General features: G+C 34.2%; 1 protein-coding gene across 16 annotated transcripts in view; it reads left to right on the plus strand.

The window, feature by feature from the left end:
- Positions 1–20092, plus strand: part of NBEA (neurobeachin) — a 637779-nt gene that overhangs the window by 388351 nt on the left and 229336 nt on the right. For all 16 annotated transcript variants that reach the window (XM_021065194.1, XM_021065195.1, XM_021065200.1 and 13 more), the window contains one exon: positions 4584–4708. In XM_021065194.1, coding sequence (XP_020920853.1) covers positions 4584–4708 — 125 coding nt within the window. The remainder of the gene's footprint in view (positions 1–4583; positions 4709–20092) is intronic.

The raw sequence follows: 20092 nt of genomic DNA on the forward strand, positions 1-20092 counted from the left end.
GGATGGGAACTCCCACTTTTTTTTTGAAGTAACATATTAAATTTCCTCAAAAGTTTCAGAGCTGTTCATATTATCTATTTCATAATGAGCTGTGGTAGTTTGTGCTTTCCAAGGAATTGGTCCCTTTTGTCTAAGCATTTCCTTATTATAGTTTTGACGTCTACCCTGTTTCATTCCTAATATCAGTAATCATGTCTTTCCTGTTTTTCTTTGTAAGTTTCATCAATCTTTTCAAAGAACCAGCTCTTTGTTTTATTGATTTTTTTTCTATTTTTTTGTTATCAATTTCATTGATTTCTACATTTATCTTTTTTATTTCCTTCCTTCTGCTTGCTTTGCTTTTTCTTTTACTATGTTCTTAAAGTAGGAATATAGATTATTGATTTGAGACATTGCATTTTTTCTAACATATGCATTTAGTACTATAAATTTCTGTATTGGTATTATTTTAGTTGCATGCCACAAATTTGATATTTTTACGTAATTCTCTTTCAGTTCAATTTTTTGTTTGTTTGTTTTCCTTAGAGAATTCTTTTTGACTCATGGGTTATTTAAAAGTGTTTTTCCTTAATTCCAAAATGTTTGGAGATTTGACTGTTATCTTTCTATTATTTCTATTTTTATTCTATTTCTGTGGAAGAATAGACTGTATTATTTCAATTCTTTTAAATTTGTTAATATGCTTTATGATGCTAATCTATCTTGGTAGATGTTCCATAGTCTCTTGAAAACTGTGTGTATTCTGCTCTTGGATGGAGTGTTCTAAAAATGCTGGTTGACGGTATTGGTAATTTTATTTTCTCTGAAGTATTTATTTATCTGAAATTAATATTGATACTCCTGCTTTCCTTTTATTAATATTTGAATTTATATATAATATTTATCCTTTCACTTTCAACCTGCCTATATTGCTGTATTTGAAGTGGATTTCTTATAGACAACATTCTTTTTGAAGGATTATTTCTTCTTTTCTGTTTATTCTCCCTGCTTTGACAGTTCTCTCCTGCAGCACATAAAAATTTTACACTTCCTTTGTCCACTATAGCTTTGAACGTGAAATATACCATCATTCTAGCTGATCATTCTGTAGATGAGATATCATTTTTTCCTTGGCTGCTTTTTAGGTTTTTCTTTGTCCTTACTTTTTAGGAATGTAATTGTAACATGTCTTGGCATGCGCTTCTTAGGCTTTATCATGTTTGGAGTTCACTCAGCTTCTCTTTTTTTTTTTAATTTTTTTATTTTCCCACTGTACAGCAAGGGGGTCAGGTTATCCTTACATGTATACATTACAATTACATTTTTTCCCCCACCCTTTGTTCTGTTGCAACATGAGTATCTAGACCACTCAGCTTCTTAAATCTGTACATTTGCGGGGTTTTGCCAGATTTGGAAAATATTCAGTCATTGTTTTTTCGGGCGTTATTTGAGTTCTGCTTTCTTTCTCATCTCCTTCCAGGATCCCAATAACCCAAATATTAGATTTATAATCCATAAATCTCTGAGGATCTATTCAATTTTTTTTCAGTCTGTTTCGTCTTTGTTGTTTCAGATTGGATGATTTCTATTGTTCTGTCTTCCAGTTAACTACTTTTTTTGCTGTGCCCTCCATTCTGCTGTTGAGCTCATCTCCTGAGGTTTTTATCTTGGCTACTATATTTGTTAGTTCTTAAATTTTCATTTAGTACCTCTTTATATCTTTTATTCTTTGGCTGAGACTGTTTGGGTCTCCGCTGAATCTTTCTTTTTTTTTTCTTTCAAGCATATTCATAATTCCTCACCGAAGCCTTTTTAAATCATGGCTCATTTAAAATCCTTGTCAAAAAAGTCTAATATCTCTGTCATCTCAGTACTGGCATCTACAGATGATCTTTTTACATTCCATATGAGATCTTCCAGATTCATGGTATGACACATAGTTTAAGATTAAAACCTGGATTTTTAAAATTATTATTATTTTCTGAGAATTTTTTTATCGCATTTAAATCTTCTGTTTTAGTTGACTTTCCCTGTCATTGCTCCTCCAGGAAAATGGGGAGCACTGCCTCCTCACTGCAAGATGGAGATCGAAATCTAGGTTCCCCACTTCCCTTCCATTGACATCCAAGGAGTGGGCAGCTCCTCATTACTGCTTGCCAGGGTGGAGGAGTTCCGCTCCCCACCTGGTGTCCGCTAATGGATGGCCACATTCCTGTTGGTCAGTGGTAAAAGTCCTGACTCTACTATGCCTCCTCCTGACACCACCCCAATGGGAAGAGAAGGCTACTTCATTACTGGCCAATAGAGGTGGACATCCAGGCCCTCGACATGCTCACCACTGACTCCAAGGGTGGGACACATTGGCACCAGCCAGCAGAGATGAAGGTCCTGGCTCCCTATTTGGGCCTCCCTGATACCACCCCAGTGAGAAAGTTAGGGTGCCTCATTACACCATCATGAAGTTTCACATCTACACTTCCCACTCATCCTTTGCTAGTGTGGGTGGCAGGGCACAGTTTCTCTGCGGTGTTTGGCTGGAATACAGTAATTGTCTGAAACTTGCCTATCTTCCTAGGATGCCCCTTTCCTGGTCTTTTGGCTAGAGAAACAGGTTTTTGTTGGGGCTTTTTGTTGTTGCTCTTTTTGTCTGTACCCATTGGCCTATCTGGGTTGTTAGCTAGCCTCTTGTCTCTAAATCTAGGGCAAATGAGACATAAAGATAATCCAGAGAACTCACCACTTTGTTTTCCTCTGGCACTATGATCCTTAGCCAGTCTGCCTTCTGCTCTCCACCTTTCAGAGTTTGTTATGTTTGTTTTATATACAGTGTCCAATTTTTTTCAGTTGTACTTAATGGAAAGAATAGAGGAAAGTATGTTTGTGGTTAGAAATTTAAGAAAACATTAGATCCAGGTCTCCCCTGGTGAATTCAGTTACTTAATTTTAACATATGTTCAAGGAATACCATTATATCAAGATTTTGGCATGGTTTTCCTTAAACTACTGAGATTAGTCTGTATTAGTTAAGGATAGAACTCATCTTATGTTAAAGTAATGATAGAGGTACACTACTTGTAGTAGCTAATCACAAGATAATCATTATTTTGACAGCAAAATAAAATCGTAATGTTTAAGAAAACAAGTATATTAAAATATACCAAAGTGATGATAATTTAATATTCTTTTTTATATATTCTTTAAGTTGATGTGTTCTTCTACTATTAGCTTTAGGGGAAAAAAAAAAACCATAAAAATCTAAATTTTTTCCAAAGTAAATTGCTGTTCTCAATGACTATATGTATCTGTAGATTTTCAAGGTTAAAAAATTATTTTAATTCATTGAATATTTATTAAAAACATAGTATGTGTCAGATATTATGCTGGAGAGATAATGATGAAAAAAATGCAGTTTCCAACTTAAACATAGTGTTCTCCTACAATGAAATATTAAAATAAAAACCAAATTTGAATCTTTTATGAAAGCATTTTGTATGTTTTTATGAATAATGCCACCCAGGAAAACTAGAATATTATCTTTTGAGTATATTATTCCAAATACTATGCAGAGAAAGACAGACTTCTCAAGCAGCAGCACTTAACACTAATGTTTATTAAAATTAAATTGAAAACAAAAATGATATTATAAAATGTGCCATTCATGTAGTACATATATCAGTAGTTTCTGAAATACCTCATAGATTTTTAATATTGGTTTAAAGTGTAACATAGTTTAGACAGTGTTACCCAATGATGGACATGACTACTAATGGTTTATATTAGTTGAAAGCTGTACAATCATCCAAGGACTCTGTTAGTGTTAGAATAATAATTTACCAAGACAATTACCACATACTAGATTTTTTTGCAGCTCTAATTCAGTATTATTAATAATGGATAAAATTGCACTTTTCTCAGGTTGCTGTGGGCAGCGGGGAATTATTTCAATGAATATTTCAGCACATTATTTTAATCATTGTTCCACCAAATCCAAGTGGGCAATATTTTATAGTTCTTAATTCAGTCTACTAAGAAGCCATGGTCATTAAATTGCAAACTATTTGTAGAAGGTCTATCCTGTGATTTATAAGCCTTGTTAAAAACAGTGTAAAAGAATGCAAACTGTGCCATTAATACTTGTAATTTGATGCTGCATTTGTTGCTAAACTCCCAGTGATTAATGTTTTTAGTAGAAGGGAGAACATTGTAAAGAAAGCAGGACTGAATGTTACAATGCCTAAAATATGAGAATGTTACTATTTTAAGTTTTGTTCTTTTGTAGAGGAAACGTGTATACAAACACAATTGTAAAATATAAATACCTCTAAGATTATCTTAATTTTCTAATGAGACCAAAGGAATAAATATTTAATTTTGTCATTTATTAATTTAAAAGATGTAAATTTATCATCGTTTGTAATATATAATGCCATTCGTGTTCCTGACGGATTGAATAGAGAAAATATGTAATTCTATAAACAAAAATGTATGAAACTTTTAAAAATTTATTTCGTAAACGATCTGTGAATTTATATAACTTGAAAAATGCATTTCCAGTTCACATTGTTGTTGATAGTTATTATTCTTTTTAATTTTCCCGTTACTAGCCAGTTGCACGATTTCTGGCGTTTGGATTACTGGGAAGATGATCTTCGTCGAAGGAGACGGTTTGTCCGTAATGCATTTGGCTCCACTCATGCGGAAGCATTGCTCAAAGCTGCAATAGAGTACGGTGAGTAGCAGTGCCTCTCACACAGAGATACTTGTGGATGTGAGGTGGCGACTCTTCTAGGTTGATCATTTTTTTTCCACCAGCATTTAAAATTCTCTATATCTTGTGGTTGCAAGAGTGGGGAGGGTGGGAGTTGGATGGACCAGGAGTTTGGGGTTAGTAGATGCAAACTATTACATTTAGAATGGAGAAGCCATGAGGTCCTGCGGTATAAGCACAGGGAACTATATCCAATCTCTGTGATAGAATGTGATGGAAGATAATATGAGAAAAAGAGTGTATATTTATGTATGACGGGGTCACTTTGCTGTACAGCAGAAATTGACACAACATTGTATATCAACTATACTTTATAAAAGTTTAAAAATAAAAAATAAAATTTTCCATGTCATAGGTCAACAGTGTTACGTTCTGCTTTATCCTTCAGATCATTTAGGTTACGCTTAATCAATCCAAGATTTCCCCATTTGGTATATTAGACGCTTCAGTTTCTTTGTAATAGATTAGAAGACTCTGCATAGTTGGTTGTTACCCAACATCCTTCTCGTATAGCCTAAAATAAGAGTGAACTCATTTTCCTCTGAGTACTTTTCAAACTTTGATCTTTGATCACTGAAAAGAAGAAAAAATGAACTTTTGTTATTATATATTCAGATTTATATATTTCTAATTATAATTTATATGTGCATGTGTGTATATACACAAATGTCTGCTGTGTGAGTATATGTATGTACATGCTGTGTATATATATGTGCACAGTTAGGTGTGCTGCTATATATACATATAGCAGTACATATATATGTGTGTGTGTGTATTTAACTGAAACAAATGTGTTATTAATAATCTCATTACATGGCATTCTCTAATTTGACCCTATTCTATTCTATTATTTTCAGTCTAATAAAGTAAATCATGTCTCAATATCCCTGTTTAAGTTACCAACCTTCCAGTGGATTGCAAATAAATTTTGAAAAAGAGCATCCTACATTATAGAGATCATCAATTTTGTGACACTACAGTAGAGTTATAGTCTAAATTGTCCTTTACAAAATGCACAATAAATAGTAAATATCAAAATAATTTTTGTATTTTAATTAAAATGCTTCTACTCTAGAATCCTGTCCACCAAGAAGTATGCATAAGACTGTTCTATCTATCCACCTAGTTTCAAATGTTCTAACAAGTTTGAGTTTGATTAATCATATCATAATTTTATAAATCATACACACTCAGAAAATACTATTATTAAACACTGTCCATATATTTTTGTTATTAACTACTTTTCTTCTCACAATCACTTATATTTATATTTATTTGAGAGTAATGAATGAGCCATATGCTTTCAGATTTATCATAGTTTATAACATAGAATGCCATTTGTATTCTTGATGGATTGAACAGGGAAATATTTAATCCTAATAAAAAGAAAATGTGCATAGCTTTTAAAATTTACTATGTGAGTAGTCTGAACTTATATAACTTAGTAAGGCTCAAAACATAAATATTTGAGGATTTCACATGGAACTATTATACCTAAGATAAAGTTACAAATTAACTTTATACAATGAAAGTAACTACAGGAGAGAATATGGTAAAAAAAAAAAAATTACAGCTGACTTGTACTATAGGGGATTTCTTTAATCAACTCAAAAAAAAAAAATCACCTAAGGTTTAGCAACCAAGGATCTAGCACTACCTTAAAATAGGTTATTATCGTTATGCTCTTATGGGAAGAGATTCTTAGAAATATTTACTTAAAGTGGCATGCTTTATAATTTGAAATGAAAATTTTGGAACTTCATTTCACCCAACCATTTAGGCTTTTTCACCAATTCATCTTGAATTCACCTCATTTGAAATTAGAACATCTAGACACAATTTGTAGCAGAGTTAGGCTAGAGTGATATTACTAGTGACACTGAGTTGCCAAAACTTTAATTACGTGGGATTCACATTTTACTACGTTCAGCATGCGTCAGGTTTCTTTTAAAAGGAGTCTCTTAGAAAAATATTTCTTTTGGTTCTTTGTAAAAATGAGTGCCTTAACTTTTATGTTCAGTTTGTAAAATGTCTTTGTTATTAAGCCTGTGCCAAAGCTTAAGCCAGTGCCAGTGTCAGAAGAAAAATTTTTTAAAAATTAGCATCTTTTTTAAGACTGATTCTCATGTTTTAGAAACATAGCAACCATTGTTAGTAAATCTAAACTAAAAAATACTATTCTAAGTTTGAAATACATGACGAAGGATATGGGTGATGCTAAACATCCTCCGTGTGTAGTATAAGTGTATTTTAAAATATGTAGTGGTTTATGAGCTTTAAACCCTGGATCATCAGCAGTATTCAGAACCTAGTATCCCTCCTGAGTTGGCTTCTTTGATAAAGGGAAAGTAGGGTATGAACAAAGGCCAAGTATATGCCATAAAATATTCAGCACCTCGACGTGGTACCCATTGCAGAATTACTGTGTTTCCATTCTCGGGGTTAAGGTTGGGTAGTGGAAGACAAAAGAGAACTCAAACAATTCTACCTTCAAACACAGTCCTAGAGCACACCTCTTTCACTTCACATCTGTGGGCTTTGGCAGCAGGTAGAGAGGAGTAGAATATGGAAGATGAGAGGAGTCAGGGGAAAGTGCTCCCTGAAGGGTCTGTGCATGAAAGTAGAAGGAGGCGCTGCAGATTGCCAGGAAGAAACATAGTATTATATCTTCTTCCAAACTCTTCGTATGCCTTCCAACCTATGCACGAAGCATTTCTTCAGAAGAAATAGGAAGTAAATGTCAGTCATTATTACAAAGCACTTCATCCAATAAAAAATAGATGTCGAAAGACTTAATTGAAAACATATACTGTATATTTTAGAGAAAGCTTTTGTATTCACAGAACATTCATATAAAAGTAGCAAAACCCAGCCCATCTTCTGGCTACTCTGCCTGCCATTAAACATGTGTTCTAAGTACCTTAAAGTCTGGCAGTGTATGGACTAACATCCAGATGATTTAATGTTTTGGTTTGTGTAGACAGAGATAAAGGGTATATTTATAGCACAAACCTTCAAATTTTCTAGAACAAACTGAAATTCATTTATTCCTCCCTCTGTATTAAATAGTTATGGTATTTCAGATTTTATCTTGAAAGTTAAACATTTAATGCACAGAAACTCTGCTGTGATCTGCAGTCAAAATTTTTTTCTATTCATCTACATCACGACAACTAAATTGTTTTAGGAACAAAAGAATATTTTATAAACGGAACTTTCAGTATGGCTAGAAGTATTTGAATCAATGATCGAAGTTTTCAGAATTTTAAACAAGTTGTACAAGCTGAGGGAATAATTTAAAATTACTTAAATAGGGAATATTTACATGGCTATCAAAGCAATCCCTGCAGTTTGCTCACCTGTCATGTCTCTCTGTTTCTGTAGTGCACTGTTTTAAGAACGTGAGCCTAGGAGCCATGGCTCAGTGGTTAACAAACCTGACTAGTATACATGAGGATGCAGGTTTGATCCCTGGCCTTGCTGAGTGGGTTAAGAATCCAGCATTGCTGTGAGCTGTGATGTGTAGGTCACAGATGCGGCTTGGATCCCAGGTCCCTGTAGCTATGGTGTGGGCTGGCAGCTGCAGCTCCCATTAGACCCCTAGCCTGGGAACCTCCATATGTCATGGGTGCAGCCTTAAAAAGACAAAAAAAAAAAAAAAAAAAGAATGTGAGCCTATATTAATATAATAGAACTAAAACTGAATTTGCAAACATAATGTTTTCATAAAAATGTTTTGAATCACTTGACTTTTCCTCAGTCAGTCAAACATTACAGATTAAATATAGTTAAACTTTCATGTGATGGACAGAAGCATTTAGCTGTAATTTAAATTTCATGATACTCTTTTTAGGCAATTTATTTGGAGCCACAAAACGAATTTATTAACAATATTTTCTTTTAAATGAGTAAATAATCAGTATTGCATATATTTTCAAGGAGACATAAAGGACAGTTATTTTATTTCATATTTACTTTGAAAAGCTTTCTCTTCCATTTCATTATTAAAACTTTGGGTTGACCTTTTTTGGTTGGAAAACATCCGTAACACTGATGGAGTTTTTCATGCTTCTTAGTAATACTAATGAGTTGAATAATTTATGAGGTTGTCATGTGCAAAAGATTTGGTGTGATTTGATATACTTTCAGCCTCTGGTGTTGGAATGTGATTAATAAAAACCTAGAGGCGTGTGATTTTTTTTCCTGGTGTTTAATGCTCTAATTTCATATGTATTGAATGTGTTATTTAGGTGTTTTCTCATAATAAAATCTCATACAAGTGCAAATTTAATTGATTAGTAGAAATTTTACAGACCGTAGCAATGGAAGAACATAAGGAAAATATTTTAGAACTCATAAATTCATCTTCTGACCTGCAAGGTTTTCTTATTCAGGGCAAATTAGCTAATAAGGAAATGATGAAAAAGAAGGGTTTTATATATTGTTTGTATATTTAAATAAAACCTAGACTAGACAAATTCTGGTGCGCTTCTCGTGCTGAACGATTATGCTGTCAAAGAATAGTATAAAATCTTAATAAGTTTGGTCGTCTTTGTTGACTGTCAATTATCATTTAGGACTCTCTTTCCCTTCCATGAAATTATAGTGGAACAATGTTTCATCAGAGCCTAAGATCTCAAGCTCCCCATGTCTGTGATCAAAGACATCATCTTAAATAGGTCTGATCTGGCGTCACAGAAGAGGGCAGGCTGTTTTAGCCGGAGGAAAAAAAAAACAAGGAGCAAAAATGACAAAGTTAATCAGTCACTTCTTTGGCAATAAATAATAAGATATGCTGAGAACTGCAAATGAGAACATCCTTAGGTTCCTCAGAGATGTGTCTGCTTAACACCTGATTTATCTAAGCTTGTGAAGCCATCAAGATATGACCTTGATGAATAAAAAGCAGCTCTGTAATGAATCTGGAATTAAATTAGTTTTGATGGTGTATGCATGGCTACTGTAATGTGCTACTTGCAGTCATCAAGAAATAAGAAAAGCACTGAGAATAAAAAATACCAGTGCAGCTGTATACAGTTGCTGAGAAAGGAGCTTCAGATTATGACTTCATTTATTCTGACTCTAATTTTTTGAGTTTACACTTAGAGTATTTGAGAAAGATGATTTGATTTTTTTTAACCTAATAATCTATTATTTGTACCATGTAGCATTTCTAGCAAACATCTTATTAATGTTCATTGATAAGTCTATTTTAGTTGGTGTATTATTAATTAAATCTTCAAATAGGGAATGAAATAGATGAGCTGATTATTGTTAAATAATTTATTTAAAAGTTAATAATGTAAATTTTTATGAGAGAGAAAGAGAAAGACGTACAGAATCATTTTCAGCTCTTTTTGATGCCAATGTCATATTTCAATATCATGATCTTGGTTTTGTAGCCTCTTAAAATAATTAAAATGGATAACATAAATGCTTATTATGAAGTATAAACTATTTTATATTATTATTAAAATGAATAATAATTCATTTAAATTACAAAATATGCTTATAAAATACATTTTGAAGATTTTATATAACAGCATTTTCATATCAGCAAAGATTTTCAACAACTTCCCTGTTTTTATGTTGAAGCTTCAGATGATAAGCTTTAAAGTGATTTGGAGGGAGTTCCCATCATGGCACAGTGGAAATGATTCCAAGTAGGAACCATGAGGTTTCGGCTTCGATCCCTGGCCTCGCTCAGTGGGTTAAGGATCCATCATTGCCAGTCTGGCATTGCTGTGGCTGTGGTGTAGGCCAGCAGCTGCTGTGGCTTCAATTGGACACCTAGGCCGAGAACCCCCATATGCCGCAAGTGTGGCCCAAAAAAAGGAAAAAAAGAAAAGAAAGAAAGAAAGTGATTTGGAGGAATCAAGTAGCTTCATTAATTTAAAAGCATTTATTGAATATCTTCTACATGCCATGCATGTGCTAAATGTTGGCTTCCGAGACTGAGACACAGTGTCTGCCTTCAAACAGCACATAGTTCAGTGCAATACTTTTTAGCAAGGTAGATGTCAGGGTGCACTTCCAGCATCTAAAGGGTAGAGACAAAAAATGCTACTGAAATATCCTACCATTCACAAGACAGCTCTCCAGAATGATAACCAAAATTAAGCCCCAAATGTCAGTATACAGAGGTTGCAAAATCCTGGTTTAGTGCAAAGAAATAAGCAATTATCATGGAGGGAGGTAGTACTTCATAAAGGAACACAGGGAAAGATAACTGACTCTGGCTCAGTCGGTTGGAGTTGGCTTCACAGAACACCTGTGAACTCACTTAAGAGAAAATAAGGAATTTACCAAATGAGCATGCAAGGGAATAACGGAAAGCGTCCAAACGTGGAAGATAATTGATTCGTTTCAAAGTAACGCACAGTATTTTAACCACATTCATTCATCCTTTTCAGTAGCAGCACTGAAGAATAGTAGTCTATGGAATAGGTCTGTAAGTGTAATATTTGCAAATTCTGAAATAGTTTTTTTATGCCTGTACTTCACTCCAGTTAGAGCATCAAAACGTATTAAACATCAGGAAGCAGCAAAATTATATTAATTGATCTGTTGCTAAGTGGCGTAAAACTACTCATAGTCTTGCTAATATTTTTAGACTAGTTTTATAAGTTGTACACAAAATCACACTTATAGTTACAATACAGCATGATAGATATTTTCACCAAGGTCTATTAAAAATGCTGTGTGAGCTCAGTGAAAGGGGCTTCCTAACAGAAGAAATAAATTGCAGCTAGACTTGAAGGGGTGAATGGAGATCTTCCCAAGCCAGTAAGTGAGGTGGGACAAGGTGGGGAAAAGAACCATACGATACAATGTACTGTGTCCAGCACCAGAAAATGGTGCTGTGTGATGGAAGCCAGGATGGAATGGGTAGATCATACACAGATGAGACTGAAAGGCTGTTTCGAGCTACACTGAAAAGGGATTTGTCAATAGGGAGAGCCAGTAAAGGATTTTTATTTGAGGAAATAACAGACCATAGAAATTAAGTGGCATATTGAGAAATGGTAGATAGAGCAAAAACTCAGTCTAAATACCATTCTCTCTCCATACAGTGCTGCTATAGATACATTTAGAATGTTCCTAAGCGAAAAGGCATTATTGAATGCTTCCCCTCTCTGAAGTTTACCCGCTAAATTTTGGCCTTCTTGTGTATCCTTTCATCTACAGAGATTTATCAGTGTAGATGAACTCAGTGTCATTCATAGACTGTGCATTCAACGTCATTTATTTATTTTATTTTATTTTATTTTTTGTCTTAGGGCTGCACGCATGGCATGTAAAAGTTCCCAGGCTAGGGGTTGAGTCAGAGCTACAGCTGCTGGCCTACACCACAGCCACAGCAATGCCAGATCCACGCTGTATCTGAGATCTGCACCACAGCTCACAGCAACACCAGATCCTTAACCTGCTGAGCGAGGCCAGGGATCGAACCCGCGTCCTCATGGATACTAGTCAGGTTCTTAATCTGTTGAGCACAACAGGAACTCCCTCAACATCATTTATAAAAACATAATTTAAAATATCTTTGGTGTTTTTAAAAGTGCTTTATATCTCCTATACTAGCACCAACTCTGAGTTATTCCATTTTTTATAATTAAAGAGAAATTCCTATTTATTACTCCTTCCTTCCCTGTCTCTGAGCCAGTTGCTTACTATCCAGAACATCTCCTACCCCCATTTCTCAGAGTTTTAAAGTAAATTTTCCACACTGAATTTTGTGACAGGCTTCAAAAAAGAAGCACTAAGCATCATTCCCCAGGTTAGTGCCATCCAATGCCAGACGAAGTCTCCCCACTCTCTCAGCCCTCGTTCAGGTTGTTCAGTTATTCTTCTCTTTCATTCCAAAAGTTGCCAAAACTTTCTTCCTTCCATTCTGCTATTCATCTGCTATCTCCACCTCTTGACGCATGATGAAAGGTTTTCTTTTGCTTTTTCCTTCCTTCCTTCCTTCCACATTCCGTTCCTTCCTTCCTTCCACATTCCGTTCCTTCCTGAAAAGAAGCACGGTCATTGTTGAAAATCTAAAAAGTGCCACAAATTTTTAAGGGGGTGGGGGCGTGGGGGAGTCATTCATAGACAACCACGTAAAGATGTGTGTATTTCATGCTAGTCTTTTTCTAAGAATACTTGAACATGGGGACCAAGCACTATGCTCTTCACTTAGTCATAAGATGGGTAAATAATGCCGTATCTCTGATCCTTATAGTAAGAGGGTTCCAAACTGGCCCAAGTTTTCTATATGTTTTACCATTTTTTTCCAGAAGTAATGTGTGCTGTGTGATTTTTTAATGTAATGAAATTCTATTTAAAACATTTTAAAATTGCCCTGACTTTTAAATGGCTGATCAAAATCCTACCACATAATATTCCATCTAAAATGAAGAGATTCTACATTTATCATCATGTATATCCTTAAAATATGGCTTCTCAAAATTTCCTTTAAAAAGCGTAGAATGCAGTTTTCTACATTCACTCCATTAAGATTAAGTTAGCATTTCATACTTATATAGTGCTGCACTTAAATTCAATAATATTTTCTTTCACCTTTTTAATTACATTTTTTTCTGTTTAAAATGCTGTTTATGAATATCCTCTTTGTTGGTCTGCTCTAAGAAATATTGCTTACATATGAATATTTCAAATTAGAAATAAATGAAATTCCATTTTTGCTGTCAGAACCAAATTGTAAAAATGCATTGCATGTCTTTGAAAATCAGTATACTCTATTAGCAGGCCTGTCGGTATAAAAAGTGCGTTCCTTTTCCACCTCTTGCTCTAATAACCTTTTCTGTGTTACTCTGAGGCGGTTCACATAATCAGAGTATATTGTCAGCTTACTGGAGTTGGGGAAGCATGAAATGAAAATCACGTTAATATTGATCCAATTCTTTTACTTGCAAGTGTCCCTGATGTCCTTTTCCGTAGAGCAATAACTGTTGATGTTAGGCAGCCATTTTCTTTTATTTCTCATCCTTGGAAAGTCATTTACAAGCGTAACTAATCTGAATGAGAATTTACCACTTAGAATAATAATCGGTGAACATTCCATCTTAATTAATGCCCATATTGCTAATTCTGCATGTTTGTTCTGCCCCTGAAATATTTTCTTTGAGCTTTTCAAAGAACAGCCTACCTGCAAATATAATGTTTATGTCTAGTTTAAAACAATCAAAAACAGGTCCTAGTTCCTCATTGGTAAAAGCACAAAGGATGCTGTACTCTAATTTCATGTCCTAAACTGGACCATAAATAGTAACTGAATCAATTACTGATTCAGGTAAAGATTACCAATTCTGAATCCAATTCATTATAAATTTGACCCTGATATCTTGGTAGTTTTACGATGGTACAGATAATCTTGGTTTTGGATTATAAAATATATTCTTTGTCAACAAAAATGAATTGAAGTGAGAACTATGGTTAAATCCGATGCATTCAGACTAAAGTACTAAAAAAGGAGGGATTTGATGACCCAACTATCTAGATTTTTTATCTGTATTTATTAAATGTGGTCAATAACTATAGATTTTTACTTAAAATATGCTTGAAACAACAAATAGAAACTGTCTCTTTGACTAGAAATAGTCTATATCATTTATGGAAATATTTGCTTTCATAAAGATTTTGTATATAAGACAAGGCTTCTGGCACAACATTAGGTATAAAAGAGAAGAAAAGATGCTTGAGGTTTCTAGTCATTTTGTCCAATAGTGTTTTTTATTCAATATCACTAATAGTTTTTATCATTAGGATTTTTCTATTGCAAAGGCAGGTTTTTTTTCCCCTTTAATCCTATTCTATGCAGATGGTTTTTTCACTCTTTAGTATTCAGCAAGTCTTTCATTTTATGTCATCATCGTTTGTGTTTCTTAAGAAGGGAAATTCTATGTCTGTGCTATAAAGTCAAAGGCAAAATTTAATTTTGAATTTAAATTGTTTACAAAGAAAAATATTTACTTTTCAGTAAATGATTGTTAGGGTAAAGTTCTTTCTATATCTATATCTAGTGCTTTTATCTAACATCGAGATTGATATAAAATATTTTTTGAATGTAGGTTTCTCAATGTAACAAAAACATTCTTTCACTTTTTTGAAATGTTCAAAATTGTAAACTTCTCAGGAATAGATTGGTTCATATGTATTATTGCATGAGATCATATTGCCATGTCTAATATAGTTAGTTGGCGGATATATTTATCTTAAAATCTTTTCCTTTTGGTGGAAATTAAATAATATCATTTGGGGTTACCCAAAGCATTGTTCTGTAAAGGTATTTGTTGTTCTGATTTCAACTTTAGTGAGAAAAAGTAATCTTTACTTTAAAATTTCCCAAAGTATTCATATGTCATTAATACTCCTAAAAGAAAGCATTTAGGTTTGAAAGTGAACTGCAGCTTTTTCTCTTACTTACATAAGGGTAGATTTTGCCAAAGTACATTCTCTAAGCTAAAAATGTTGTGAAATGGTGTATATGGAAAAGAATTTCTCCTTCAAAGCAGAATGCCATCTTAAACTGATCTCAAGATGTTTAGAAACAGTAGAATCTCCTAATATTATATTTAGATAAAATTAGAAATGAGACTAAATTTCCATTCCTCCCATCTCCTTGATAAAAGTACATATTAAGTGAATCATCTATATTATTCTGAAAACAAATTCTAGTGTCAGCTTCGTTGAGAAAGTAGTTCTTTTCCTTACTCAAGATATTGAGACTATAATCTTAAAATGCCTATGTGCAAAATCAAAAGTGCATGTCACATACATTGACGCTTATGTAATTTATTTAATAATATCTTTAAATGAATAATATGGTTATTGAGGGAAAACAGTTTTTAATTTAAGCTACTTACCCTCCATTCAACTTTACAAACACTTCATGGTACCTGCCTATGCTATCCTTGCTGTTTCCAGGAAGCATCAGATCTAGTGGAGGAGTCGAAGGCTTATCTTGCCTAGTAATGAACATAAACTGTTGCCACAGCCTGGAGGAAGGGAAAAGATTGATCCCACCTGAAGAAAAGGAAACTGTAGTTTGTTGGGTACCCATTATTGATTAGATATTGTGTTAATAAGACATTAGGCACATTCGTTATCTTATTTGAGTTTTTCAGTCTTCACATCAACCTGTTTTTTTTCTCCTTTACATAAATCGTGGGCAGCATTATTATAAGCCACAGAGCGTGGGCTGTGTTTTTGTTCCGTTTCAAATTGTGGGTTTAGTAAATTCTTCTAATACACTCTTTTTAATTTATTATCATTTTAACAAACATTTTGAGGGCTTATTATATAAATAATACTCACACATTTCAAAGGATTTTAGCATCCATTGTCTCATTTTAACATTGAAATAATCCTGTGAGATTTCAGTTAATAAATACTTAGTTCTCTTTCAACAGGCTAGGAAATTGAGGTCAAGAGACTGGCCAGGATATGTATTTTAAATATGTTCTTAATAAATGTTTGCAGGAAAAATAAAATAAGAATTGCAAATCACAGAGTCCACCTTTCTTGGTTTTGAAGAAACTGTAAAGGACATAAAGCGAAAAGTAACTTAAGTAGTGTGCACATAAACTGATTAAAATGAAAATTATGTTATATTTTCATGTGCTCAACAAAAATTTATTGATTGCCACTTTTTTTAACACTTGGTGCACTGCAAAGTAAAGTCTAATAAGAGAATACCTTAATACAAGACTCGAGAAAAAAGATCAAAAAATAATGATACTATATTAACTTATTTATAAGATACAAAACTTATACAGCAAAGAGAATAATCAGCTAAACTGAATCCTGAAGAACAGGACAGGTGAGAGAATTCCATGTAATAGAAATTACATGTGTCAAACTTAAAGGTTTGAAACAGGGTGACATGTTTGGGAACAAAAGCGTTCAGCTGTTGGGGAGTATAAGGTGTGAAGAGGTCAAACTGGTAAATTAATGAGATTAAATGTGCAGGGGCCAGATCATGAGTCTTAGACCATGCACTTAAATTGTACAGATAAAATAACACTGAAATTTATCCTTACATAGTGTATGTACAAAATATAGGTAGATACACATAGCATTCATATATCATTTTAATAAGTGAAAATTAAAGTCGTATTTCCAAACTCAGTGCAGAATAACTAATAACTATAGTATGAAACTGGTAAGAAGCCGATGCTACATTAAAAGTGTCTCATTATGGATTCATATTTTTCTTTTTGGGCTTTAGCCACACAGACATGATTTCTGGTTTACCTATTATTATAAATTACTTTTTTCTTTACTTGTATGTATGTTTTAGAGTTGACTATAGAATAATTCCTCAAACAGAAATAAACTACTGTGTATTCTTTTTCTTCACATTGTCCATAGAAAAATACATGGTAGGCAGATGAACTAATTTCTTTGCCTTGATTACCCAGACTTTCCATTTAGACATATTCTCTCACCATTATTAAGTTAATATCTCCAATTTGTCATGTCTGTATTTTAACTTATACATATTTAAAATGACAATAAAACTTTTAAATAATAATTAGTATTATAGTAGTAATAATGCTAGAGTGTAGTAACTACTAAAAACAGAAACATTTTAGTTTTCTTGTTACATTTGAAATATACTTTGTTTCACCTGGATCTTTATTTATTAAGAGAAATATTACGAAAGAGGAGCTTTATATAGGTCCTTGTAATGCAGTATTCTATATTAAATAACATTTTCACATACCGAATTCAAGCATATTTATTTACTAAGAAATCTGATGTGTATAGGATGCTTTCCTGTATTTGTTATTTGTAACATGACATGGAAAATAACAAGTGTAATTTTGGATTTGACTTCATAAATCTATAGTTTGGTGGAATTTTTTATTCTGAAACCTTTCAAATTTTATGGTATCTTAATGGTTTTCTAGAAAATAAGCATATATGTCTATCCTATCCGCCCTTACACTTAATTTGCCTTTTCAAATCTAAGGCGTCCTGGTGGATTTTGATTCTCGCTTGTTAATTTCTTGATGAATGGCTAAAGAGGCCAAGAAGTCCGCTCAGTCTAACATGTCTTCTGAAGATAGATGATCTCAAATAAATTCTCTTCCCAATCAGACTTTGATTTGTTGGGTGTTAAACCAATTCTTTCTAAGGACAGTGTTTATAAGCCTTGTAATGAGACAGCCCTTTGAGACCTTACCTCTTTTTCCCTGTAATTTTGATAAATGAAACTCTAATTCATAAAGGATATTGTGATTGAAAAGCACCTTTGGATCTTGTACACTTTAATTTAGACAAATGTTTGGTGCAGTACCATAAAATGAAGAAGTTTACTGAGCTGCAAGGTGATAACACTTCAAAAGGGGTGCTAAGTTTGGTGTATTGGTAGGGATTAATTTACTACGTATCTTTTAAAGACATAATTGTTTTACTACTTTAAAACTAGAAGGGGTAAAATTGAAAGCTGAATATACATTTGAGAGCTCATTTTCCTTTGACTACATTTTCTTTAATGGTAATTTTAATTTTAATAACACAAGAGTAATGCAAAGGCTTTTTTTTTTAAAAAAAGTAGAATACACAGCTGTGATACAAGAGAAAACTTGCTTTATTAGGCTGACTCGTGCATAGAAGGTTTTATTGACTATTTCATGTAAAGAACCACGTGCCCTTCTTTGTAAATACGTAGATTTTTCCATTTGCCCTCAATTGAAAGCAGATCACCAAGAATCTCTAAGATATCCTGGGATCTTCAGGTTAAAAGATCCAGAGGCAACTTTTATATCTCAGGTTATTCATTTATTCAGTGTTTATGAGGGCTTGCTCTGTGCCAGGCAGTGTGCTAAGAACTGAGAATATAAAGATAGAAAGATGTTTCTAGACATCAGGGAAGGAGCTTCCAGACCATATGGAGATAACAAGCACACAAACAATCATAATACTTTTAACTACCATAGTAGCATGATTTGTGAGATGTGGTGGGAGCATAAGAAAAGAATACACAAACCCACCTTAGGAAGTCAGAGAAGGGAACCTGGCGGGGGAGGGGTTAGAGTTGAACTTGAGTTCAGCATGTGCTGGATACCAGGCACTGAGGCTGCAGAGATGAGGCTGTAACCCAGTGGAGAAGACAAGCAGCTAACGGATGACACCCACACAGTATGACTGAGTTCTGTGTAGACTGTGAAAGTACAGCTTGGTTAGGAAAGCACCTGAAGGAGGTCATACTTGAAGGTCAAGCAGGAATTAGCTGAACATGGGAGGAATAAAGGAACATGCATTGCATAGGGAGGGAATACTACTAGCACAGATAGAGAGGTCTGAGAAAATATGACATAGAGTGGAAGCTATAAATGGTCCAATATTGCTCCTGAGGGAGTAAGAAAAGATAAGACAAAGCTCATAATGAGAGGGTAAAAGGCCTTGATCAGCTATGTTAAGGAGTTCAAATTTTCCTAGGGTATAAGCCTACATTGTGTGTTGATTGGGATGAGTTAGTAATATTAATCGGGAAAATATCCTCCACTTATTAGAGTTGAATAATAATACCGTGACCAAAGTATGGAGGATGATGTGACTAAGGGAGCAATTGGGACCTTCTGGACCAAAACAGTGATGGCTTGACCTGGGGCTGAGCGCATCACCTTATAGGATGAGTCCTGTGTCTGTGGCTTAAATAAGTGGGTTGATCAAAATAGGAAGAGGTGAAGGAACAAGAGGAGTTCCCACTGTGGCACAATGGGATTGGTGGCATCTTGGGAGTGCTGGACACAGGTTCGATCCCTGGCCTGGCACAGTGGGTGAAGGATCTGGTATTGCTGCAGCTGTGGCTTAGGTCTCAACTGTAGCTCAGATCTGATTCCGGGTCCAGGAACTCCATATGCTGCGGGGCAGCCAAAAAATAAAAAGCAGGAGGAGGTGAAGGCACAAAGAATGACTCGTTCAGTTAGGGAAACATGGAACTGGGAATATTCAGCTGAAGACGTCTGGTAGAAATAGGACTACAAAGACCTCAGGAGGGATTTCGTGGTTGTTGATGATGGGGTTTGCCTCTTTGTTCTCAAATGATGCAAGGGCTGAGTTTCTCAAATTAAGTTACTCCCCAAGAAGCAAACAACATATAAAGATAGCCATCCCCAGAAGATTACCATTGTGCTGGCTTTATGTCACCAAGAACGCAAATGAAATTAAGATAAAGTTCTGGTGCATGCAATAATCAATCCTCAGTCTTTTATTCCAGAAATAAGAATTATCTGTGAGCCAGTGAAAGAAGGCTGCACGTGTAAGCCATTTAATTTCCCTCACCTACCGTGTAGCATTGATCTGTAAGAGTACTGTTTGTCTCTGAAG

This window comes from Sus scrofa, chromosome 11, assembly GCF_000003025.6.
Source record: "Sus scrofa isolate TJ Tabasco breed Duroc chromosome 11, Sscrofa11.1, whole genome shotgun sequence".
NCBI lineage: Eukaryota > Metazoa > Chordata > Mammalia > Artiodactyla > Suidae > Sus > Sus scrofa.